This window comes from Lipotes vexillifer, unplaced genomic scaffold, assembly GCF_000442215.2.
Source record: "Lipotes vexillifer unplaced genomic scaffold, Lipotes_vexillifer_v1.1 scaffold215, whole genome shotgun sequence".
NCBI lineage: Eukaryota > Metazoa > Chordata > Mammalia > Artiodactyla > Lipotidae > Lipotes > Lipotes vexillifer.
Genome location: NW_006776544.1, coordinates 1,034,756 through 1,055,235, shown reverse-complemented (window position 1 = coordinate 1,055,235; position 20,480 = coordinate 1,034,756). Strand labels below are relative to the sequence as shown.

At 39.3% G+C, this 20,480-nt stretch overlaps 2 protein-coding genes across 3 annotated transcripts in view; one reads left to right on the top strand and one right to left on the bottom strand.

Annotated features, from left to right (window-relative positions):
• Positions 1-5,346, top strand: part of RBMX2 (RNA binding motif protein X-linked 2) — a 9,231-nt gene extending 3,885 nt beyond the window's left edge. For both annotated transcript variants that reach the window (XM_007450462.1, XM_007450463.1), the window contains 3 exons: positions 2,340-2,469; positions 4,161-4,338; positions 4,803-5,346. In XM_007450462.1, the coding sequence (XP_007450524.1) occupies positions 2,340-2,469; positions 4,161-4,338; positions 4,803-5,296 (802 nt within the window). In that variant the 3' untranslated portion in view covers positions 5,297-5,346. The remainder of the gene's footprint in view (positions 1-2,339; positions 2,470-4,160; positions 4,339-4,802) is intronic.
• A 4,045-nt stretch (positions 5,347-9,391) lies between these two features.
• Positions 9,392-20,480, bottom strand: part of LOC103089232 (fibrous sheath-interacting protein 2-like) — a 79,504-nt gene continuing 68,415 nt past the window's right edge. Inside the window, 6 exon segments of the mRNA XM_082930884.1 lie at positions 9,392-9,534; positions 13,841-13,887; positions 15,031-15,131; positions 16,176-16,670; positions 19,290-19,345; positions 19,348-20,471. Coding sequence (XP_082787010.1) covers positions 9,392-9,534; positions 13,841-13,887; positions 15,031-15,131; positions 16,176-16,670; positions 19,290-19,345; positions 19,348-20,471 — 1,966 coding nt within the window.

Sequence of the window (20,480 nt, the reverse complement as noted above, 5' to 3'; positions counted from 1 at the left end):
GTGTGTGTGTGTGTGTGTGTGTGTGTGTGTGTGTGTGTGTGTGTGTGTGTGTGTGTGTAGCTGATTCACTTTGTTGTAGGGTGGAGGCTAACACACCATTGTGGGGCAATTGTCCTACAATAAAGATGTTAAAAAAAATTTATAGTTATATAAAAAAAACATTTGGCCAAAAGAATAAGCATAAAGAAAAAAATAGAATGTACTTTAAGGAAAAGCTGTTAACATCTTGGTGTTTTTCTTTATTGTCCTCTTTTCGAAGTTGGGCGTTATTTCTAATATTTTGCTGTTATAAATTATACTGCAATATACATTGTAGTATATACATCTTTGCATGCATCCCTGATGGTTTCCTTAGTGAAATTACTGGATTAGTATGGTAGCATTTTTAAGATGTTTTATAAACATTGCCAGATTACTCTCTGAAAAGGTTGTTTCAGTTTCCACTGAGAAGGTTGTATCAATTTCCACTCTCACTAGAATGGTCATTTTTCTGAATCCAAATCAGTAATCGTTATTTAAAAAAATATTTGCAATACAGCCTCTCAGTATTATTTTACTTTGCCTTTATTTCATCATCAGGGAGGTTGAACATCCTTTCATAGATTTACAGGCCCTTATTATTTCTTTTTCTTTGTAAATTGTCTATTAATATCATTTGCTTATTTTTTTCCCTATTACTGTATTCCTCATTTTTTTACTGATTTTACAAGAGCTGTTCATGTGTTAAAGGTATTAACTTATTGTTGTAACACTCTATCATGCATTGTATTGTTGTGGACTTTTTTTTTATTTGATGTGTTATACTACATTGCTGTTATTATTATTTCTTGATGCTCAAATTGTCCCATTTTGGTCTGTAGTAGTCCCTTCAAGCCAACTCCTGTATTCTTTTTTTCTTTTACTTTTTATTTTGAAATAATTTCTGGCTTAAAACAGGCAAGTTATAAAATAGTATAAAGTATACCTGTACCCCCTTCACTCGGAGTCCCCAGATGTTAGCATTTTACCACATATGCTTTATTATTTCTCGCCACCTATACATATTTTTTTTAACCTTTTGAGAGTCAGTTGCAGACATGATGCCCATTTACTCCTAAATTCTTCAATGTGTATTTACCAAAATACAAGTACATTCTCTTGTTTAACCTCAGTATAGTGATCAAATTCAGGAAATCAACACTGTTGTAGTATTATTATCTAATCTTACAGACTTTATTCAACTCCACCAGTTGTCCTGATAATGTCTTTTATAGCAAAAGGAAAAAAATGGCTTTCTAGTCCTTAATCTGTGATATAAATTGCAAACATTTTCTCCTAGTTTGTCGTTTGACTTTTGACTTTGCTTATTGTGATCTTTTTGCTATGCAAAATTATTATTTTTTAATTTTTATGCATTCATTTATTCATATGTTTAAATTATATTATGGTAACATTGACTTTTTAGGGGATGTACAATCTACAGATTTTCCTGAGTGTGGTTTTAGCCACATCCCATACATTTTGGTATATATTCCCATTTTTGTTATTTTCTAAAGAGTCTGCCATTGATTTCTTTATTTTGTTTTACTTTCTCTTTCATCCAGTTGTTAGCTTGGAGAATAGGTTTCAAGTTCTAGGTAGGGTATTTTTTGTTTTAAAATATTATTTCCAGCAGTTTAACATTGTGGTTGGAAAATATGGTCTGTGCTGTTTTTGGAGATGATTGAGGTTAACTTTGAGACCTAGTCTACAGTCAATTTTAATATGTGTTTTATGGATTCTTGAGAAGAAACTCATCTTTTTGTACAATCAAATATATCTGTACATATACTAGTCTGATGTTAATACTTTTAACAATATAATTGTTATATTATTAGTTATATGTTTATTTGTATTTATATTATATAATTTTATATTAATTAATTCCTCTGGCCTATTTTTGTCAATTTTATGTGTTATGAACTCAAAGTGGTGTGTTAAAATCTCTCATAACTTTCACTCTTACTTGCTCATCCTATTTTTAATTATAATTTTTGATTTGTTGATTTATGCATAAAATTTCATGACTTTTGTTATGTATTAGGACCTTTTTCAGAGCAAAAGAGCCCTCTTAGTCACATGTAAATGTTTTTTTTTTGTTGGCCTTGAATTCATCTTTGATCTTAATACTACCACCCATTTCTTAATTGGGTGTTCTTGATATATCTTTGTCTAACTTTTTATGTTTAACCTTTCGTTGTCATCTTGTTCTAGATGTGTCTCCCGTACAGACTATATTATATGAATTTTGTTTTGTCATCCAATCTGAAAGTTTTTGCATTTTAAATCAATAGTGTCTTACTCTTTTATAAAAAAAATAGATATGGCGAAATTGTTAACATTAATTTGGTACGGGACAAGAAGACTGGGAAATCCAAAGGATTCTGTTTCCTCTGCTATGAAGACCAGAGGAGCACAATTCTGGCTGTTGACAATTTTAATGGGATCAAGGTGAGTATGCTTACTAAGCAGAACTTTTCCTTCATGTAGGGCTTCAGTTTCATTTCCCACCTGATAGCCACAGGCTCAAGGGCAGTACTGGTCAGCTGGGTGTGTTGTGAGGGTTGCAGAGGTGTGGGGACATATTGACCAGGAAATGATCCCAGGAAATAATTCCATTGGCTCATGACTCTGCCAGCACTTGTTCCTTTTACCCATCTCTTAGCAAACCATCTCCTCAGGAGCATAGGTACCATGACCCCCCACTCCCCTTCACCCGGCACCCAACCAGGCCTCTATTTCTCACCTTTCCCTCCTCACACTCCACTCTCATTTCTGGTATACTGGAGAACAAAGAGACGAGCAAATGCTGCTCTTCCATGCTGTCCTGTGTCAGGAAATTTGGGGCTCCGTCATGGTTTCATGGCTGAGGACATAGCCATGTATGTCTGTCATATGTCTCCACTGACTTAGCAGTACTGGGCCCTGGAAATTCTCTAGTTAAAATCTGATGACAAATTCTACAAAAGTAACTCATTCTGAAGTTTTCTCTCCTCTGTTCCCCTCTCTCTTCCACCCTTGTAAGTGAGACGTTTGGCTAAGAGAAGGGGATGGGGCAAGTCAGGCTTATCTGTGCTCCACATGGTCCCTCTGCTTGTTTAGGAAAAGCACTGCTGTTGAACGAGCATTGTCACAGGTCAGAGGGGTAACTCTTGACTTGGAGAGTTTGTCACTGACTGCACCAGTGTGGAACAACTGGAGATTATAGGACAGGGTGGAAAAAGGTTCTAGGCTTGATTTTTAAGAGAGCCGGCAGTCAAAGGGAGTCACCATAAAGGGAAGGTTTTCAAAAATGTTTTGAAATGGGGAATAAGATAGATGATAGAAAGTGCTCAGGCTTAAAGGTAAGAGTAAAAAGTTGCTCTTGAATGGAACAGTAAAAGCCAGACATTTCAAATTTCAGATGGCTTTGTCTATAGAATAAGTCTGTATCTACCTGAATGTTTTTGTTTTAAGTAAGGGGTCAATTTTTTGTTGTTCACCTGGAGAGTTGTGCTTTGCAGCGATAGTATCAGTGTGAGCCAGTTGTTCCAGTATGGTGGGGGTAGAGCAAGGTGTGAGGGCTTAAGAAAAAAAAAAGTAGTCCTTTCTAGATTCCTTCCCCCCTCCCAACTATTGGTCTGCTTTGGCCTCGTCCTAATTGCTGTGTCGAGAAAGCAGCTGTAGCATTGAGCTCAATTTCAGGAATTCCCTCTTGCTGCCAGGCTTTTTCATGGTGTGTTTCACTGTGGGTGTTACAGATTGAGGGTAATTCATTGTTTCTGCATCTGAACTCTTACAGTTTTCCGTGCTGCTTGTGCTTTGGGGCAGTACTTCCCAGGCTCTTTTCACTTCATGGCACATGTAGAACATGAAGATATTAGTATGGCACTCTGGGGTAAACTGATGAGGCTGCCTAGTACAACTGCCCTGGGGGCTCCAGCTGTGCCAGGTCCCACCTGGCTGCCCCAAGGGCTGAGCAAATTAATGTGTAGGGATATGTGCTGTGACACACCAGTTGGGCAGGTCTGCTTTCGAGATTTCCCGAGAAATAGAATAGCGGGAGGGCAATGGGTATGGTTCAAACCATGGATTTCTGCAGCTGGGTTCAAATAGTTAGATAGGAGGGCTGTCTTTGCTGAAGCATTGCCTGTCTGTCTTAGATCAAAGGAAGAACTATCCGAGTGGATCATGTGTCTAACTATCGGGCTCCTAAGGACTCAGAAGAAATAGATGATGTGACCAAAGAGCTGCAGGAGAGGGGCTGCGGGGCTCACACTCCCTCACTGAATTCATCTGAGGGCTCTGAAGATGGCAAACCCACCAGAAAACACAAAAAAGGTAAAGCATTAAGGCCCAAGAGAAGATTCTGGGTAGGCTTAGTGTTTGCTCTTCTTAGCATTCACTGAGAGTTGGTAATCAGTTCTTAAGTGTGAAGGGGGAAGGTGTGGGGAAGCTTACTTTAATTGGGAAAGGAGAGGTATCAGCAGAAGGCTAATGGTATGGGCTGAATTCTGTCCACCAAAATACATATGTTGAAGTCCTAACCGGCCCCCCCACCCAGTAACTCAGAATGTGACTGTATTTGGAGGTGGGGTCTTTAAAGAGATAATTAAGAGTGGGGGTTGCCTTATACAGCAACTCGACATATCAAGGGTGACAGACATCCAGCTTGGCTTCTCGGAGGCACTTTTCTGGAAGTAGAGACTGTGATTGCTTCACGCTGCTGCCAAGGATGCTTTCCTTTTGCATGTCCTCCATCTTTTCCATCTTCCTTTTCTTATTTTGCCCTTCTTTTCCTCCAGACAGAAAGGAAAAAAAGAAAAGAAAGAAAGAAAAAGAGAAGACTGACCAGGAAGTACAGGCAGAGGAGACAGCCTCCTCTTCATTGCCCAGAAGCAAGATGATAAAGGAAAAGGATGACCTTGGCTCTAAAAAGCACAGTGGCAAGCACTCAGAGAGGAGTCAGAAGTCAGAGTCCAGGGAGGTGTGGAAGCCCCACCCCAGCTCCCCTGAGATCAGGACGACCTGCTGTGGTGGAACAGAGAGGGAGCCAAGGAAGGAGAAGCCCAAGCACGAGCACAAGTCATCAAGCAGGAGGGAAGAGAGAGAAGATAAGAACAGAGATAGAGACAGAGGTCGAAGCTCAGACGCACATTGCAGCCGGCACAGTGGGCGCTCTGAGGGCCGTAGTCACAGAAGTAGAAGTAGGAGTCAAGATAAATCTCACAGGCATAAAAGGGCCCGGCACTCCCGGGACCGGGAGTCCTCTAATCCTAGTGACCACAGACATCACTGAAGCCACAGCTTGTTCAGCTGCATGGCAGAGTTGGAAATAAACTGTGTTTTCTTTTTGTTTTTGTTTTGTTTTGTTTTCTCTGTACGTGGGCCTCTCACTGTTGTGGCCTCTCCCATTGCGGAGCACAGGCTCCGGACGCCCAGGCTCAGCGGCCATGGCTCACGGACCCAGCCGCTCTGCGGCATGTGGGATCTTCCCGGACCGGGACACGGACCAGTGTCCCCTGCATCGGCAGGTGGACTCTCAACCACTGCGCCACCAGGGAAGCTCCTGAGCTGTGTTTTTAAAATGCAGTGAAATTCAGTTATGCTTTTACTATTTCTATATGTAAAATATCTGAGGATGAGTTCTTTTAATCCCTTGAGTGTTAGAATCATTGAGAGAGCTGTAGTTTTTAACAGCTGAATGTCCTGGATTTTTGAGCAAAATCCATTGTCCCTGGGAGTATACTTGGTACTTTTGGTACTTAACCAGAGTATGTATCCTAAATTTGGGTTCATAAATATGGCCCTTGAATTTGTGACCCCAATTTATGATGAAATGGCCAGGAAGGGGAAATATCAGGCAATTCTAGAATTCCAGTCTTTGTGAGATATTTAAAATCCTTGCAGTAACCTTTCCAGTTGGCAGGTATAACCATAGAGTAGAGAAGTGTGGCTTCACTAGGCTCAGACAGCTTACGGTGAATGTGGTAAGGATTCTTAACATCAGCCTGCTCCCTTCCCACCTCCCCTCCCCTCCCCCTTTTTTGAAATTTTAGACTTTTTTTTTGTTTTATTTTGGTTGATATGTCTCCACATGTTTTCCTTACAACTTTATTTATTTTATTGAGAAGAAATTAACACAAAATTAGCCATTTTAAAGGGAACATTCAGTGGCATTTGGTGCATTCACAGTGTTGTAAAACCACCAACCCTATCTAGTTCCAAAACACTTTCATCATCCCAAAATGAAACCCTGTACCCATTAAGCAGCTACTCTCCATTCCTTCTTCCTCCTTGTCCCTGGCAACCACCAGTCTGCTTTCCATTTCTGTAGATTTACCTATTCTGGACATTTCATGTAAGTGGAATCATATAACATGTGGCCTTTTGTGTTCGGTGACTTTCACTTAGTATAATGTTTTTTTTTTTTTTTACATCTTTATTGGAGTATAATTGCTTTACAATGGTGTGTTAGTTTCTGCTTTATAACAAAGTGAATCAGTTATACATATACATATGTTCCCATATCTCTTCCCTCTTAGGTCTCCCTCCCTCCCACGCTCCCTATCCCATCCCTCCAGGCAGTCACAAAGCACCAAAATGATCTCCCTGTGCTATGCGGCTGCTTCCCACTAGCTATCTACCTTACGTTTGGTAGTGTATGTATGTCCATGCCTCTCTCTCGCTTTGTCACAGCTTACACTTCCCCCTCCCCATATCCTCAAGTCCATTCTCTAGTAGGTCTGTGTCTTTATTCCTGTCTTACCCCTAGGTTCTTCATGACATATTTTTTCTTAAATTCCATATATATGTGTTAGCATACAGTATTTGTCTTTCTCTTTCTGACTTACTTCACTCTGTATGACAGACTCTAGGTCTATCCACCTCATTACAAATAGCTCAATTTCGTTTCTTTTTATGGCTGAGTAATATTCCATTGTATATATGTGCCACATCTTCTTTATCCGTTCATCCGATCATGGACACTTAGGTTGCTTCCATGTCCTGGCTATTGTAAATAGAGCTGCAATGAACATTTTGGTACATGACTCTTTTTGAATTACGGTTTTCTCAGGGTATATGTCCAGTAGTGGGATTGCTGGGTCATATGGTAGTTCTAGTTGTAGCTTTTAAGGCACCTCCATACTGTTCTCCATAGTGGCTGTATCAATTTACATTCCCACCAACAGTGCAAGAGGGTCCCTTTTTCTCCACACCCTCTCCAGCATTTATTGTTTCTAGATTTTTTGATGATGGCCATTCTGACTGGTGTGAGATGATATCTCATTTTAGGTTTGATTTGCATTTCTCTAATGATTAATGAAGTTGAGCATTGTTTCATGTGTTTGTTGGCAGTCTGTATATCTTCTTTGGAGAAATGTCTATTTAGGTCTTCGGCCCATTTTTGGATTGGGTTGTTTGTTTTTTTTTTGATATTGAGCTGCAAGCTCATACATTCTTAATGTATTTTGGCCAGCAGGCTGTGAACAGCTATGGTAGGTGCCTTTCTTACCACTCTGCTGCTCACCTTTTGACCTTTAGTTCATTAGACAAAAGAGCATTTTAAAAAATGAGGACTGAATTTATTTGAAGCTACAAATGCAGCCATTGAGACAGACCCAAGCAGTGACATCAGGACATAGTAGCTGCCAGATAGCATGTGCACATTCTGTCCTTCCATTCTCACCTCCCTCCCTCTCTTCCTCTTTCTCTGTTTTCTGCCTTTTTGAGGGAGGATGTTCAATTAGACTTCTTTCTAAAGTCATATGATAATACACTTGTTATCCATAGACTATCTCGAGAAGGATACTCTATCCAGTTGGTAATAGAAATTGCTTCTGGAGAGGAGAACCAGGTAGCATCTGGGAGAGGAGAGGGAAGGAGCCTTACTTTGCACTGTACCTTTTGTAACTTTTGAATTCCAAACTGGATTGGTATTACTTTTTAACAAAAACAAAGCCATTTGTAAGATCAGTGTTGGTCATTATTGTGAACCTTTACAAACTAACTTTAAAACTTATGCTGCTGCCTGTGATGAACTTCAGTATGTAAGGGCAGAAATGAGTGAGTAGGTGAAGGCAGCCAAATTTGGGTATATGTGATATTTGGGCAGAAGTGCCTGCCATTCTGTTTACTAAAGTTCAGTTAACATAATATTTATGGACTGCAGGTACAGCATAAGAGACATTTACTTGCCTTGAAATATTTCCCTTGGGCATTTTGTATAAATCTGAGACCTTCCACTGGCCTAAATTCCTGGATAAAGCCTTGGTATGAGAATGACTAGTGAGTGATCTTCGTCATATGTTTCTGTCCCATGGAAGCAGTTTTTAGCCAAGCAGTGTTTGAGGCCAGCTGGCAGGTGAGGTTCCAATTTGCTATTTGTGATTCCTTGACTTTGGTGTTCTCAATGGGGCCTATCCTTTCTCCATCAGTTGAGTTTTGGCAAGTGCAGGGGCACAAATATGATTGGAAACCATGAACTTCCCTCTGGCCATATTGGTGGTTCGTGTCTCTTAAAGGGACCAAGAGGATGCCTAGAGGCTTCAAAGCCCCCCTGAGGAGTCAGATCTCTATACTGCTTTAGGTGTTTGAGGATAGACTTTGGAAGTGAACTTCCAGGGAATCCCTCAATTTAATCAGAATTGGCTGGTGGCCCTGAGGCCATGTACCAATTAGACTTGCACTGTCCAATAAGGGAACCAATAGCCCCATATGGCTATTTAAATTGAAATAAATCAAAATGAAAAACTGAGTTCCTCAATCATACTAGTGACAATAGCCACGTGGGGCTAGTGCCTCCTATATCAGACTGAGCAGATACAGACCATTTCTATCATCATAGAACATCGTATCAGACAGTGCTAACTAAATCGTTCAGGCATGGCAGCACTGTATGCAGCTCTGTGACCTAAGGGGAAAGCCTTCCTGGTGCTTTCCAGGCCTGTCTAATCCTATGGTCCTTTGAGGATTGCCTCAATTCTAGTTCCTTCAGGAAACTTATCCTTACCACTCCAGCTCACAGCGATGACTCCCTTCTTTGAACCCCTACGGCACCCGAAATGTGTGATGACACGTTGTTTTATTGTCAAACTTTTGCTTCTAAGTTAGTCTCATCTTCCCAGCAAGGCTGCAGGGCCCTCAAGAGCAGAGCTTAAACCCCACACTGCCTGTTAGATGCATCTATATGTGAGGCACAGCTTCTCTTTTCAGCCCAAAATGCTTATCAAAAGCATTTATCAAACCTTCCTTTTCTCCAGCTGCCTTTTTTTTCCTTTGCTCTTGTTTTTAGTATGTATAAAAATCAGGTGTAGGACACAATGTCATGCTTCGAAAACCATTTATTTTTTGAAGAAGGTCAACATGCTAATTGATATCAGGTGTAGCAGCCTCAGCTTGTGTCTTGGTGAGGGGGTTAGGGTGAGGAAGATTTGGGAACATTGGCATTAGATCTTGAAAACACTTTGGAGAGAGCTGATGATAACTTCCTCATCATTTCAGACCCCTGTGTGGAAGTACTGGGCTTATCAGAGTCTGAACAAACCAAAAGAGAAATGTGGTCAGTTATCAGGCTTTCCAATTGAGGCTGTCAGGCAAGGGGAGTGATCATTTTGGATTCAGAAAGAAGTATTTATATAATAGCTTTTGATTTTTAAAGTGCTTTCACAAAGAGTTTTCTCCTTCTGACAGCCCTGGGAAGGAAGCAGGAGAAATTCAGTGAGGTCAGATGCCTCATCTAAGGTCATGTGGGTAGAAAGTGGCCAGATTTGCCCTAGGGCCAAGGCTTTCTGATGTGCAGGCCAGCTCTTCACTCCCTGCACCCTGATGCTTCTTGAGCCAGCTCAGCAGTGCCTTGCCTCCCTCGTGCTAGCAGATAACTATCCAAAAAAGCCTGATGAGCTAATTCCACATGAAAAGGTAACTTTCAACTCTCAACAGTACTGGTGTCCCTTTCAAAATATCCAGGCAGAAGCAGCAGTGCATTTAAAAAGGCTATCGTTTCTCACTCACTTTGGGTAAATTTTCAGTTGACTAACCCCAAGTGATCTGTTTGTTGTGTGAGCTATAAAGGACTTGTGTGGCCAATAAGAGTCTCCATTTAGACCAGTTTTTCTGCACCACTTGTTTTATGCAAAGGGCTCTTATTTAAAGTATATCATAGTTTATGTTAACGAAATGATTGTTGTATCTGTAAGGACAGAAATGAGCAGTTATCTATGTTGCTGATGCATCATGACAGGATGTCATGAAAAGACACAGGGCAATAAAGCACATACCTTCTTATTTCTAGTAAAAGACAAAGTTCTCCTATACCTCTTGCAGTTCCCTAGTTTTTATCTTCTCTAGCAGTATAACCTTAGGAACTTCAAGGATCTATGATTAAAACTAAGGTAGCAGATAGCAAATTTACCCCCAAATAAGGGGAAAAATAGTTCAGGTTTTCAGATTGATAATGCAGTACTGGAATGTGCTGGTAGTTTAAACAAAATCAGAACAATGAAGAAATTAATAAGGAAAAAGCCAAAATCTGCAGAGGGAAAGATAAAAGCTTGAATGGAGAGATCTCCTCTGAAAAAGCAAGACAAAGACTTAGTTACAGGATTGAGACATGTACTGCAAAGCCACATTCTGAAAATGTTGAGGGGAAAAATGAAGCTTTGTTTTTGCAATTTGCGGGTCTTGTTAAAAATGCAGATGCCTGGCAAAAACAAACAAACAAACAAAAACAACAACAACAAAAGTGCAGATGCCTGGACACGATTTCCCTGAGATACTGACTGTGCAGGTCTGGAGAAGGGCCAGGATTCTGCAAATAAGCATCCTGGGTGATGCTGGTGCAAGCAGTCTCTGAATGACACTTTGAGACACTGCCCCTAGTTTGCAGTCACTAAAAGATTCTGCATATTGTTCAAGATGGGCACTGGCTAGAATAACAGCACACACAAAGTTCATCCCTAGGGGCACAATGAACCCTTTGGCTAACAAGTCATATTCCTTTCAAAGCAAAGCTGCTGAAAAGAGGAATCAAGCAGTAGGTGTGGCATTCTCAGTGTATTGGAAGTAGGAGTTACATATGTCAAAATGGAGCAAAGTTGGTGAGACCAGCTCTCCTTCAAGACACCCTGATGCTGCTTAGATCAGCTTGTGGACAGCACAGTGGAGTTCTCCTGGTTGGCACTGGTCACTCTGAAGAGAGAGACATGTCTGGGGTGTTTATGGCAAAAGTGGATGGGCCATGATGCATGCCAGGTGCTATAGAATGACACTTCACACCATGAACTGATTTAGATTCCCAATAAAACCCTATCTGTAAAAAGTACACCATAAGCTATAATGGGCATGTGTTGGTCCAGAAGTCCCCCCTTTTTTGTGGGTTTTCATAAACAGGCATCATTGTAATTTCTAATAAATTATCCTCTGTGGGGCTTTTACTACTTTGAGCATCTTAGCACAAGGTGGCCATTTCTGCATTTCTTCCCCCAAAAGCCCTTATCAGAGCAAAAGTATGTTATTTGAATTTATAACTGCTTCCCAGTGAGTTCCTGTAATATGCCGAATGCAGGGGTTGGGAGGAGGTGTCCCTGTCAAACTAAAGGCACAGAAGAATGATTTTACTCTGATTGGACATGCTAGTTAGAAACCTACATGGGATCTTTTCTACTTGCCACTGAACTCTGCAGGCTGTCCTTGGTCACTGCTCAATTCTGAGATGCAGTTCTGAGATGTAGTTTATCACCTATCAATGCAAAAGTGCCCTGGCCAGCCTATATTCTTCAAAAGATGGCACTTCCTGTACAACATATTTATCATTTTATAATAAAGCTCTCAATTATGTCATTTTGAATACAGGAGTTTTGATCAGATCTTTATGATTTCTTTCCTTCTGCTAACTTCGGTTTTTTTTTTTGTTCTTCTTTCTCTAATTGCTTTAGGTGTAAGGTTAGGTTGTTTATTTGAGATGTTTCTTGTTTCTTGAGGTAGGATTGTATTGCTATAAACTTCCCTCTTAGAACTGCTTTTGCTGCATCCCATAGGTTTTGGGTCATCGTGTTTTCATTGTCATTTGTTTCTAGGTATTTTCTGATTTCCTCTTTGATTTCTTCAGTGATCTCTTGGTTATTTAGTAGTGTATTGTTTAGCTTCCATGTATTTGTATTTTTTACAGATTTTTTTCCCTGTAATTGATATCTAGTCTCATAGCGTTGTGGTCGGAAAAGATGCTTGACATGATTTCAAATTCTTAAATTTACCAAGGGTTGATTTGTGACCCAAGATATGATCTATCCTGGAGAATGTTCCATGAGCACTTGAGAAGAAAGTGTATTCTGTTGTTTTTGGATAGAATGTCCTATAAATATCAATTAAGTCCATCTTGTTTAATGTATCATTTAAAGCTTGTGTTTCCTTATTTATTTTCATTTTGGATGATCTGTCCATTGGTGAAAATGGGGTGTTAAAGTCCCCTACTATGATTGTGTTACTGTTGATTTCCCGTTTTATGGCTGTTAGCATTTGCCTTATGTATTGAGGTGCTCCTATGTTAGGTTCATAAATATTTCCATTGTTATATCTTCTTGGATTGATCCCTTGATCATTATGTAGGGTCCTTCTTTGTCTCTTCTAATAGTCTTTATTTTAAAGTCTATTTTGTCTGATATGAGAATTGCTACTCCAGCTTTCTTTTGGTTTCCATTTGCATGGAATATCTTTTTCCATCCCCTCACTTTCAGTCTGTATGTGTCCCTAGGTCTGAAGTGGGTCTCTTGTAGACAGCATATATATGGGTCTTGTTTTTGTATCCATTCAGCCAGTCTATGTCTTTTGTTTGGAGCATTTAATCCATTCATGTTTAAGGTAATTATTTTTTTAAAAAATAAATAAATTTATTTATTTATTTTTGGCTGTGTTGGGTCTTCGTTACTGCGCACGGGCTTTCTTTAGTTGCGGTGAGCGGGGGCTACTCTTCCTTGTGGTGCCTGGGCTTCTCACTGCGGTGGTTTCTCTTGTTGCAGAGCACAGCCTCTAGGCACGTGGGCTTCAGTAGTTGTGGCACGTGGGCTCAGTAATTGTGGCTCACAGGCTCTAGGGTGCAGGCTCAGTAGTTGTGGTGCACTGGCTTTGTTGCTCCACAGCATGTGGGATCTTCCTGGACCAGGGCTCGAACCTGTGTCCCCTGCATTGGCAGGCGGATCCTTAACCACTGTGCCACCAGGGAATTCCCAAGGTAATTATTGATATGTGTGTTCCTCTTACTATTTCCTTAATTGTTTTGGATTTCTTATTGTAAGTCTTTTCCTTCTCTTGTGTTCCTGCCTAGAGGAGTTCCTTTAGCATTTGTTGTAAAGCTGGTTTGGTGGTGCTGAATTCTCTTAGCTTTTGCTTCTCTGTAAAGGTTTTAATTTCTCTGTCGAATCTGAATGAGATCCTTGCTGGGTAGAGTAATCTTGCTTGTAGGTTCTTCCATTTCATCACTTTAAATACAAACATACACTGTTAAAGAGATGATTAAATCCTAGTAGCATGGGCAGTAGTCCACATATAGATGTGATAAACCCTTATTTCCTAGATATTTCCCACAGGAGCCTGGTAATTGTAAACTCATAATTATAGTCACACCACATACTTTCCACCAAAATTAATGAAATATTATTAGTGTTTCAGAAAAAGCAAACTAGTTGGCTCATGTTAACTAGTTATCTGACCCAGTACTCCCCCAATGTAGATCAGCCTACCGGAAGGCTCAGTATTAACTTTAGGTTTGACAGGAAAATTCATCAATTCAATGAACAAAGCCTCTTTTTAAATACTATCTAATTTGAATTAAAAAATTTAATCCAACCTTCTGTTATTTTGGCAGTTGGATCTGAGGGATGCTCGTCATTACCACTAAAAGAAAAAGGTAAAAAACATTTCATTTTCTTTGTATTTTATACTTGTTAAAGGAATACTAGTTAAAGAACAACCTGTCAAAGTCATTATTCATATAGATGCAAACCTGGAATGGTATGTCTCTGAGTTCTCAAATAAAAATGATTAAATGATTATTGTGAAATAATGAAAAATGATTGCTACATTGACTTTATTTGGTTTTATATGTTTGCCTTTTTCTTATGCAATGATACAAATAATTGAGATTTGCCTGCATTACTAATTATTTATGTTAAAACAATCATGACGGGAGATAGGGCCAGTGGTAGGCCAGGAGCGATGTCCTAAAATGGCATCAGGTCAAAAAGAAAACTTAATTTCATAGTGCCAGGTGGAAAAGAATATAGTTAGAACAAGGTTGATTTTTCTCCTATGCCCTATTTCTCCCATGATACAAAGTGCTACTGTTCCCAGTTTGTGAATATTCTTATAAACACAAGAACAATTTTAGACACGTTTTGGCTATTCTAGAAAAAGTATTAATCAGACTTCAAGTCTGCAGTGTACTTTGTTCCTCCCTGTCCCTATAGGTACTGCATAGTCCAGCCTTTCTCTTGTAGTCTTCTCCAACCTGGATGGTCTTATCTAAATCTTATCCATCTTTTAAGGCCCAACTCAAACTCCACTGCTTTTGAGAATTCTTCCGTGAATGCTCCAGCTTACACCGCCCCCTCCATTCTTGGGATTCTTCTGACAGTGCCACCTGGTTGAGCATTTAGGTACATATGGGAACTAAGTATGAACTCCTTTAGGTGGGCCATTAGAGTGGGGACTATTGACTCAGGGCCTGTCTCCTCGGTTCAAGAACCTAACACATTAGTTAAAGACTTAATCTAACCATACTGTAGATCACTATACTAGAAAGTAGGTCCCAGGAGAAGGAAGTAGAGACCAGATAAATAGGAATGGGAGAGAAGATGGGAAGGGAAGGCCCAGGAAGTAACCACAGAGGGGAGTAAGGGGAAGGAGTGAGGGGAATTTGAAGGGCTAAACACTGGCTTCCTCACAGGTTTACTTGAGTGGCCCATTCTTCGATCAGCATAATCTTCATTTCAGATTTCTATTTCCTTAGTCAACTAGTATTGCTTTAACTGACTGTACCGAGAAAATGAAGGCAGATCCTCTTCATTATATGAGGATGAACTCATAATTCTATGTATGACGTAATGTGTCGGTTTGGTGCTAGATTTCATTTCTATTCCCTGGAAAAGTACAAGTCAGGTAAAACACAAAGGAGAGTTTACAACAAATCAAATAAAATATACTGTAACATATACTACCAGCATTTCTGACCAGGCACACTTTGTTTGGTCCTGAAATTTCACATGGCTTCCCAGTAAGTAAATAGATGCCAATAAATAGATTAGAGTCTGTGTTAAGGCTATTGACCTGATGAGCTCCTGAACTGGCCAGAATTGTATCCCTGTGTTTTGTTTTCTCTGGTTCAGTGCAGCTTCTGGGTTAAGTGGGAATCACTGCAAATGGATAATCCAGGGAATTGTCTTACCAGGAAATTCTAAATCATATGTAATCTCCATACACATGATAAGATACAATTTTTGGGGTAGGGCCAACCCAAGAGGTCAGTGAGGCCCAGACCATCACTAGAAGGATACAGAACCAGGGACAAGAGCTGTATGTCAAAGTGATAGTGGAGTTTATGGGCTGATTACAGGAGGAACATTCAACATATTCAACTAACTTGCTGTGTTTCAACAAGCTGGATAAGTAATTTTTAAGAAAATAGTTGGTTAAGTAACTTGCCCAAAGGTCACAGAGCTACCAAGTGGCAAAGTCAGAATTCAAACCCAGATAGGCTGAATTTGCATGAATTTTTTTACTCCCCTCCAAGCCCATCTTCTGGTCCTGCCCACTGGCATGGAGTTTGTATGCACAAAACTTCCAATGAATATTTATAGTTAAGAGTACAAAAAAAGAATGCAATCTATCATTTTAAATAATTAGCTTGTATTTCTCCTAACTGGTTTCCATTTTCTGTTTTTCTTGTCCTTCTAACTAGCCTAGGACTCTTTCCATGATCTGTTTTTCTTCAACTGAAGCTCCTGGCTTCATCTGTTAATCATTTCCCTTTTGTTGTAAATATCGTCAGAGGTGGGAGAGACTGCCTAGATCTAGTTTATGCCCTTGTCTTCCTACCCAGTGTATATTACTTGTACTAAGTTTGTGAAACTCTCTACCCTTTCTATAGAAACCCAGTCACTGATACTTAAAGTTCTCACACTTACGCTCAGTTGTGTCTTTTTCTCCCAAGAGGAAGAGTTTGTGTCAGTCGAGAATTTTGAGGTAGTTACATCAACTTTAGAAACAGTTCTTATTTGTGTCTGTTCAGATTCTGTCTTTTGAGCTGGTGCTGCTTCAGTAATTGTAGTTACACTGGATTTTGGCTGACAACATTTTCCTAGTGACAAAATTTTTTTCAGATTGCTCTTGTTCATCAGTGGCTTGGGGAAAGCCCCTGTGCTGGCAGTGGGCTTCACGTCTTCTTTTATTTGATTTTCAGGTGGGCCTTCTGGAAATTCTTCTTTTACAACCTCTTGTAAAACAACTTCATCTTCATCAGAAGTAAAGCTCTCTTCTGCTTTCTTTTGTAAAACTTCTTGATTAATATCATGAGTTATCAAACAAATGATAGGATCTTTTTTGCTTTGGACATCTTTTAAAAGCTCCACTTTGGTGATGTCAGGCTTTATTAAACTCTGAAATGAATTCCTACTAGCAGTCTGGAATTAAAGAGACAATGAATATTAAAAACAATCGCCTCAGTCTTTTTTGCTGTGGTTCTATTGTAATAAGGCAACTTTCACATGGTATCTAGTTTCAGTTTAGTAAAATTATTTATCTTCAAGTGCTTTTACTTATATATTAGTGATATATTTAAAAGGAGAAATAAATGAAGATCACAAGCAATATTTGCTCATTTCTATAATTTGTTTTGGATTCAAGATTATCACTCCAGTTCAAAGAAGAAACCCTAAGGTTCTTTCTCTTGCTTCAGATTTTACCTTTTACTCGCCAAGAGGTGCAAAATGCACAAATACTTTAATTACACTGTTTTCATCACTTGCCTTGAAAGTTTTTTTTAACAGATTTAGACATGATTAAATGTTTTTCTAAACTTCTTAGTAGGGAACTAATAGACCAACTAAATACAGAAATTTTCATGAAAAAAGACAAAGTATTGGCTGACTTGGATTTTTTAAAATGATGAATAATAGCCAAAATTGTGAAGGACTTGGAATGTTCACTCCTCACCCCTCCACACCCTAATCCTTTGAATGTATTTTCGAAAGGAAGCTTCAAAGAGCAAATCTTCATTCTCCTCACCTCCCTAGTCAAGTGTCACTTTCCATTTTGCAATGTTAAAGACAGATCAAGGAAGAGACAGTTTTAATTAAACAAATGACTTTTCCCATTTCTTTAGCCTTTTGATGATGCCACAGAACTTTTAAGTTAATTTGAGTTATCAATCTTAGATCTCTTTGCAACACTGCAAACCAGATTTTCAGATAAATGTTGCCTTAAAGGAATATCTTTTGTGCAATACAAAATTAAAGAACTGTAAGAAATGGAAACACAATCAATTTTGGTTATTTGTGCTGGTGGAAGGAAAGTGGTTCAAAAAATCAAAAATCATTCTATATGGCTTTGGAATGTGACACTGTATGAGCCTTTAATAGGCATGTGTCTGGTGTATTGGGAAGTTTTGGTACCTCCAAATAGCAAATGAAACCCTGCTTGTGGATTTCTGATTGAGGAATAGCCCGGGAGTTATCTGGGTTCCCTAAACTGATCTGTTCTTTCTGCAACCCTCATCCTCATGCTGGGGATGGATGGCACTGCTATCCAGATAGCTGTAAGGCATCAAAACATGGCTGAAACTTGCTGCACCATCTACATCTAGTTTCCTTAAGACAGCTTTTGCTTCCCTTAAGATTAGCAGGGGTAGTTTTGGATTAGCTATTCTTTTCCAAGTTCCTCTGGGCTATAAAGAGATAGTTAAAGTACTGATAAACAATGTAAGGGAAGAAAGCAGGTTGCCAAGAAGAAGAACTGATAGATATTTCTGCACATGGTTAAGAAGTAATGACTTGGGAGTAATGTTCTACAGTTTAGACAAACAGGTTTTGTGCCCACGGAATTACTTACATATAAATGAAGACTACTAAGTAAATGCTAATATAACTTTGAGAACCCAGAGAGAAAAGGACATTTTAGAGCTAGAAAAGACCTTCATCTAGTCCAAGAAACTAAGGACCAAGGCGATTCCATCAGTGTCTATGAAAGTCTCAGTATTTGAGACAAAACAAGTATCCATCAATGTATTCACCAGCTCTTAGACTTAGTTCAGTGAATTGGAAAATAATGGTAAGGAAAACATACTCCTAGGCCTAGGCTTCAGGCAGGCTGGTCCCATAGAACTTTGCTCCGTTTGCAAAGTTTTTACCTAGGGGCTTTGGCGTTAAATGAGAATATTGGGCTGGATCGGTGTAACTCCATCTCCTGGCAACATCACCCCTAAGATCAGTAAACAGAACTAACTACTTTTTCAGTAGATGCATTGTACCAGGGACAACATTTCTGCATTTCAGGTCCCCGTTATTGAAGTACATTTGGAGCCCAAATATGGGACTTCAGAGAAACTAGTTCATAAAAATAGCAGCATGAAGACAACTGGGTCTAGGACAAGGGTAGAAGAGGAAAGAAACCGAGTACATCCTGAGGATGTAAGAATATGGAGAACTGGGAAGGTGTTATGTAACAAAAGTGAAATAAGAAGAAATGAACTCTAAAGAGCTTGCAGTCTAATGTTTGTTGATGAATGTTGCTAAATAAAAACAATACTACTGTGGAGCCTTAAATTAAGTTTGAGGATTTCAATCTCTAATAGAGGCTAGTTTAGCTGATATTCTAACTGGTCCTTCTAGATCCATATAGTACTATGATAATGTATATCCATTAAAAAGAACTGTGGTGATTGTAAAAACTGCATTTCCTCTGAGTTGCCAAATGAGGACTACAATTCCAATCAGTCTTGTTTGCTGTTAAGGGTATTTCTCTGTACTCCCGTTCTTCAGGAAATGGCAGTTCAGTTTAACTGGCTAATGGAAACTAGCCTGCCACCTTTACACTGAGCCACATTGCTGACGGGGTTAGTCCCAGGAAAGCAGAGGATTGTATTGGAGGAATCGGAGTCCTCACTTCTACTGGGATGTGCAAGAGAAAATTGACCATATTTTACAAGCGCATTCCTGTAGACCTACCTGAGGAAGGAAATCACAGAAGGACAGCCAGGTCTCACTGACTGCTCATTTCTTTTCACTAGTGCCTTTTGCACTTACCTCTAACAGCTTTATGTTCAGTCGTCCCGCCTGATCCAAAGAGATGCATTTTTCTTTCTCTTTCTCGTATCAGGTGTATCAGTTGAGTAACTCTTCCCACTTATTGACCCTCTTCTCAGTGTTTCAATGCTGTGTCCAGTTCTAGCTAAACACTCCACCTGCAGCTTCTTAAGCAATTGAGTTTTTATAGAAATGACCCCTAAGTGTTCTGTAACAATGTCTGGATCAATATTGATGGGTTGTTTCCCACAGTGAAGAATTATTCTAACTGAAATCTCCTCTTGCCTTAAACCTTGATGTAACCCTTTTTGCTGTAGCTCAGGTTCCATTTTGACAGCATGCTCATGTGCCTTTTCAACAATTCGACCAATGTCCAGATCGCCAAAGAGATTAGCATGTGAATCTTCTGGGCTAATTGTTTCTAATGGACAATTGGAAACTTTCCTGATTATTAAAGAAGCCACCTCTTTAGGAAAGATGTGGTTTGTACCTTTCATGTCATAATAAAGTTCTTCATGTGTTCCAGATTGTTGTAGTACATGATTATAAACAGAATCGACCATCTGAGAAATAATTTCTATACTTTCTGGATTTAAAAATTTTTCTTCAGGTTTAGCAGCTACAATACTAATGTTTTTTCTGGAAATTTCAGTTGTCACGGGTTTTGTCAATTGAGATGCAATTTTATTTAACTCAGGCTTTGATAAGTTTTTAGCATCTTCGCTTGAGGCCCTTGGCAACTTTACTAGTTTAGCCAAGAACAAGGGAAATATTTCCTCTAAAAACCTGGCATCTAATACAGCCTCTTTTTGGGATGAAGGTTTTTTCTTTGACTTAAGATCATCAATCTTAACCATCTTTTCCATAATTTTGACAGCTTCCAGAGCTAACTCTGAACTTGATGTTTCTTCCTCTACTTGAGGATGAAATTCTGAGTTGGAAATTTCCTTCACCATTAAAACTCCTATTATATCGGAGAGGACATTGTTCTTACCTGTTAAATCTTTATATACTGAAATATGGGAGCCAGAGTGCTTTAAAACAGTGTTATAAACAGAATTAACTACTATTTCAATAGTCGCACTGTCTGCTAAAGATACAGTGGATGATTCTTTGACCTGTGGTACTACTGTAATCTGACTTTTAGAGATATATTCTTGGAATGAATTTAAGATTTTTGAGCTTATTTTT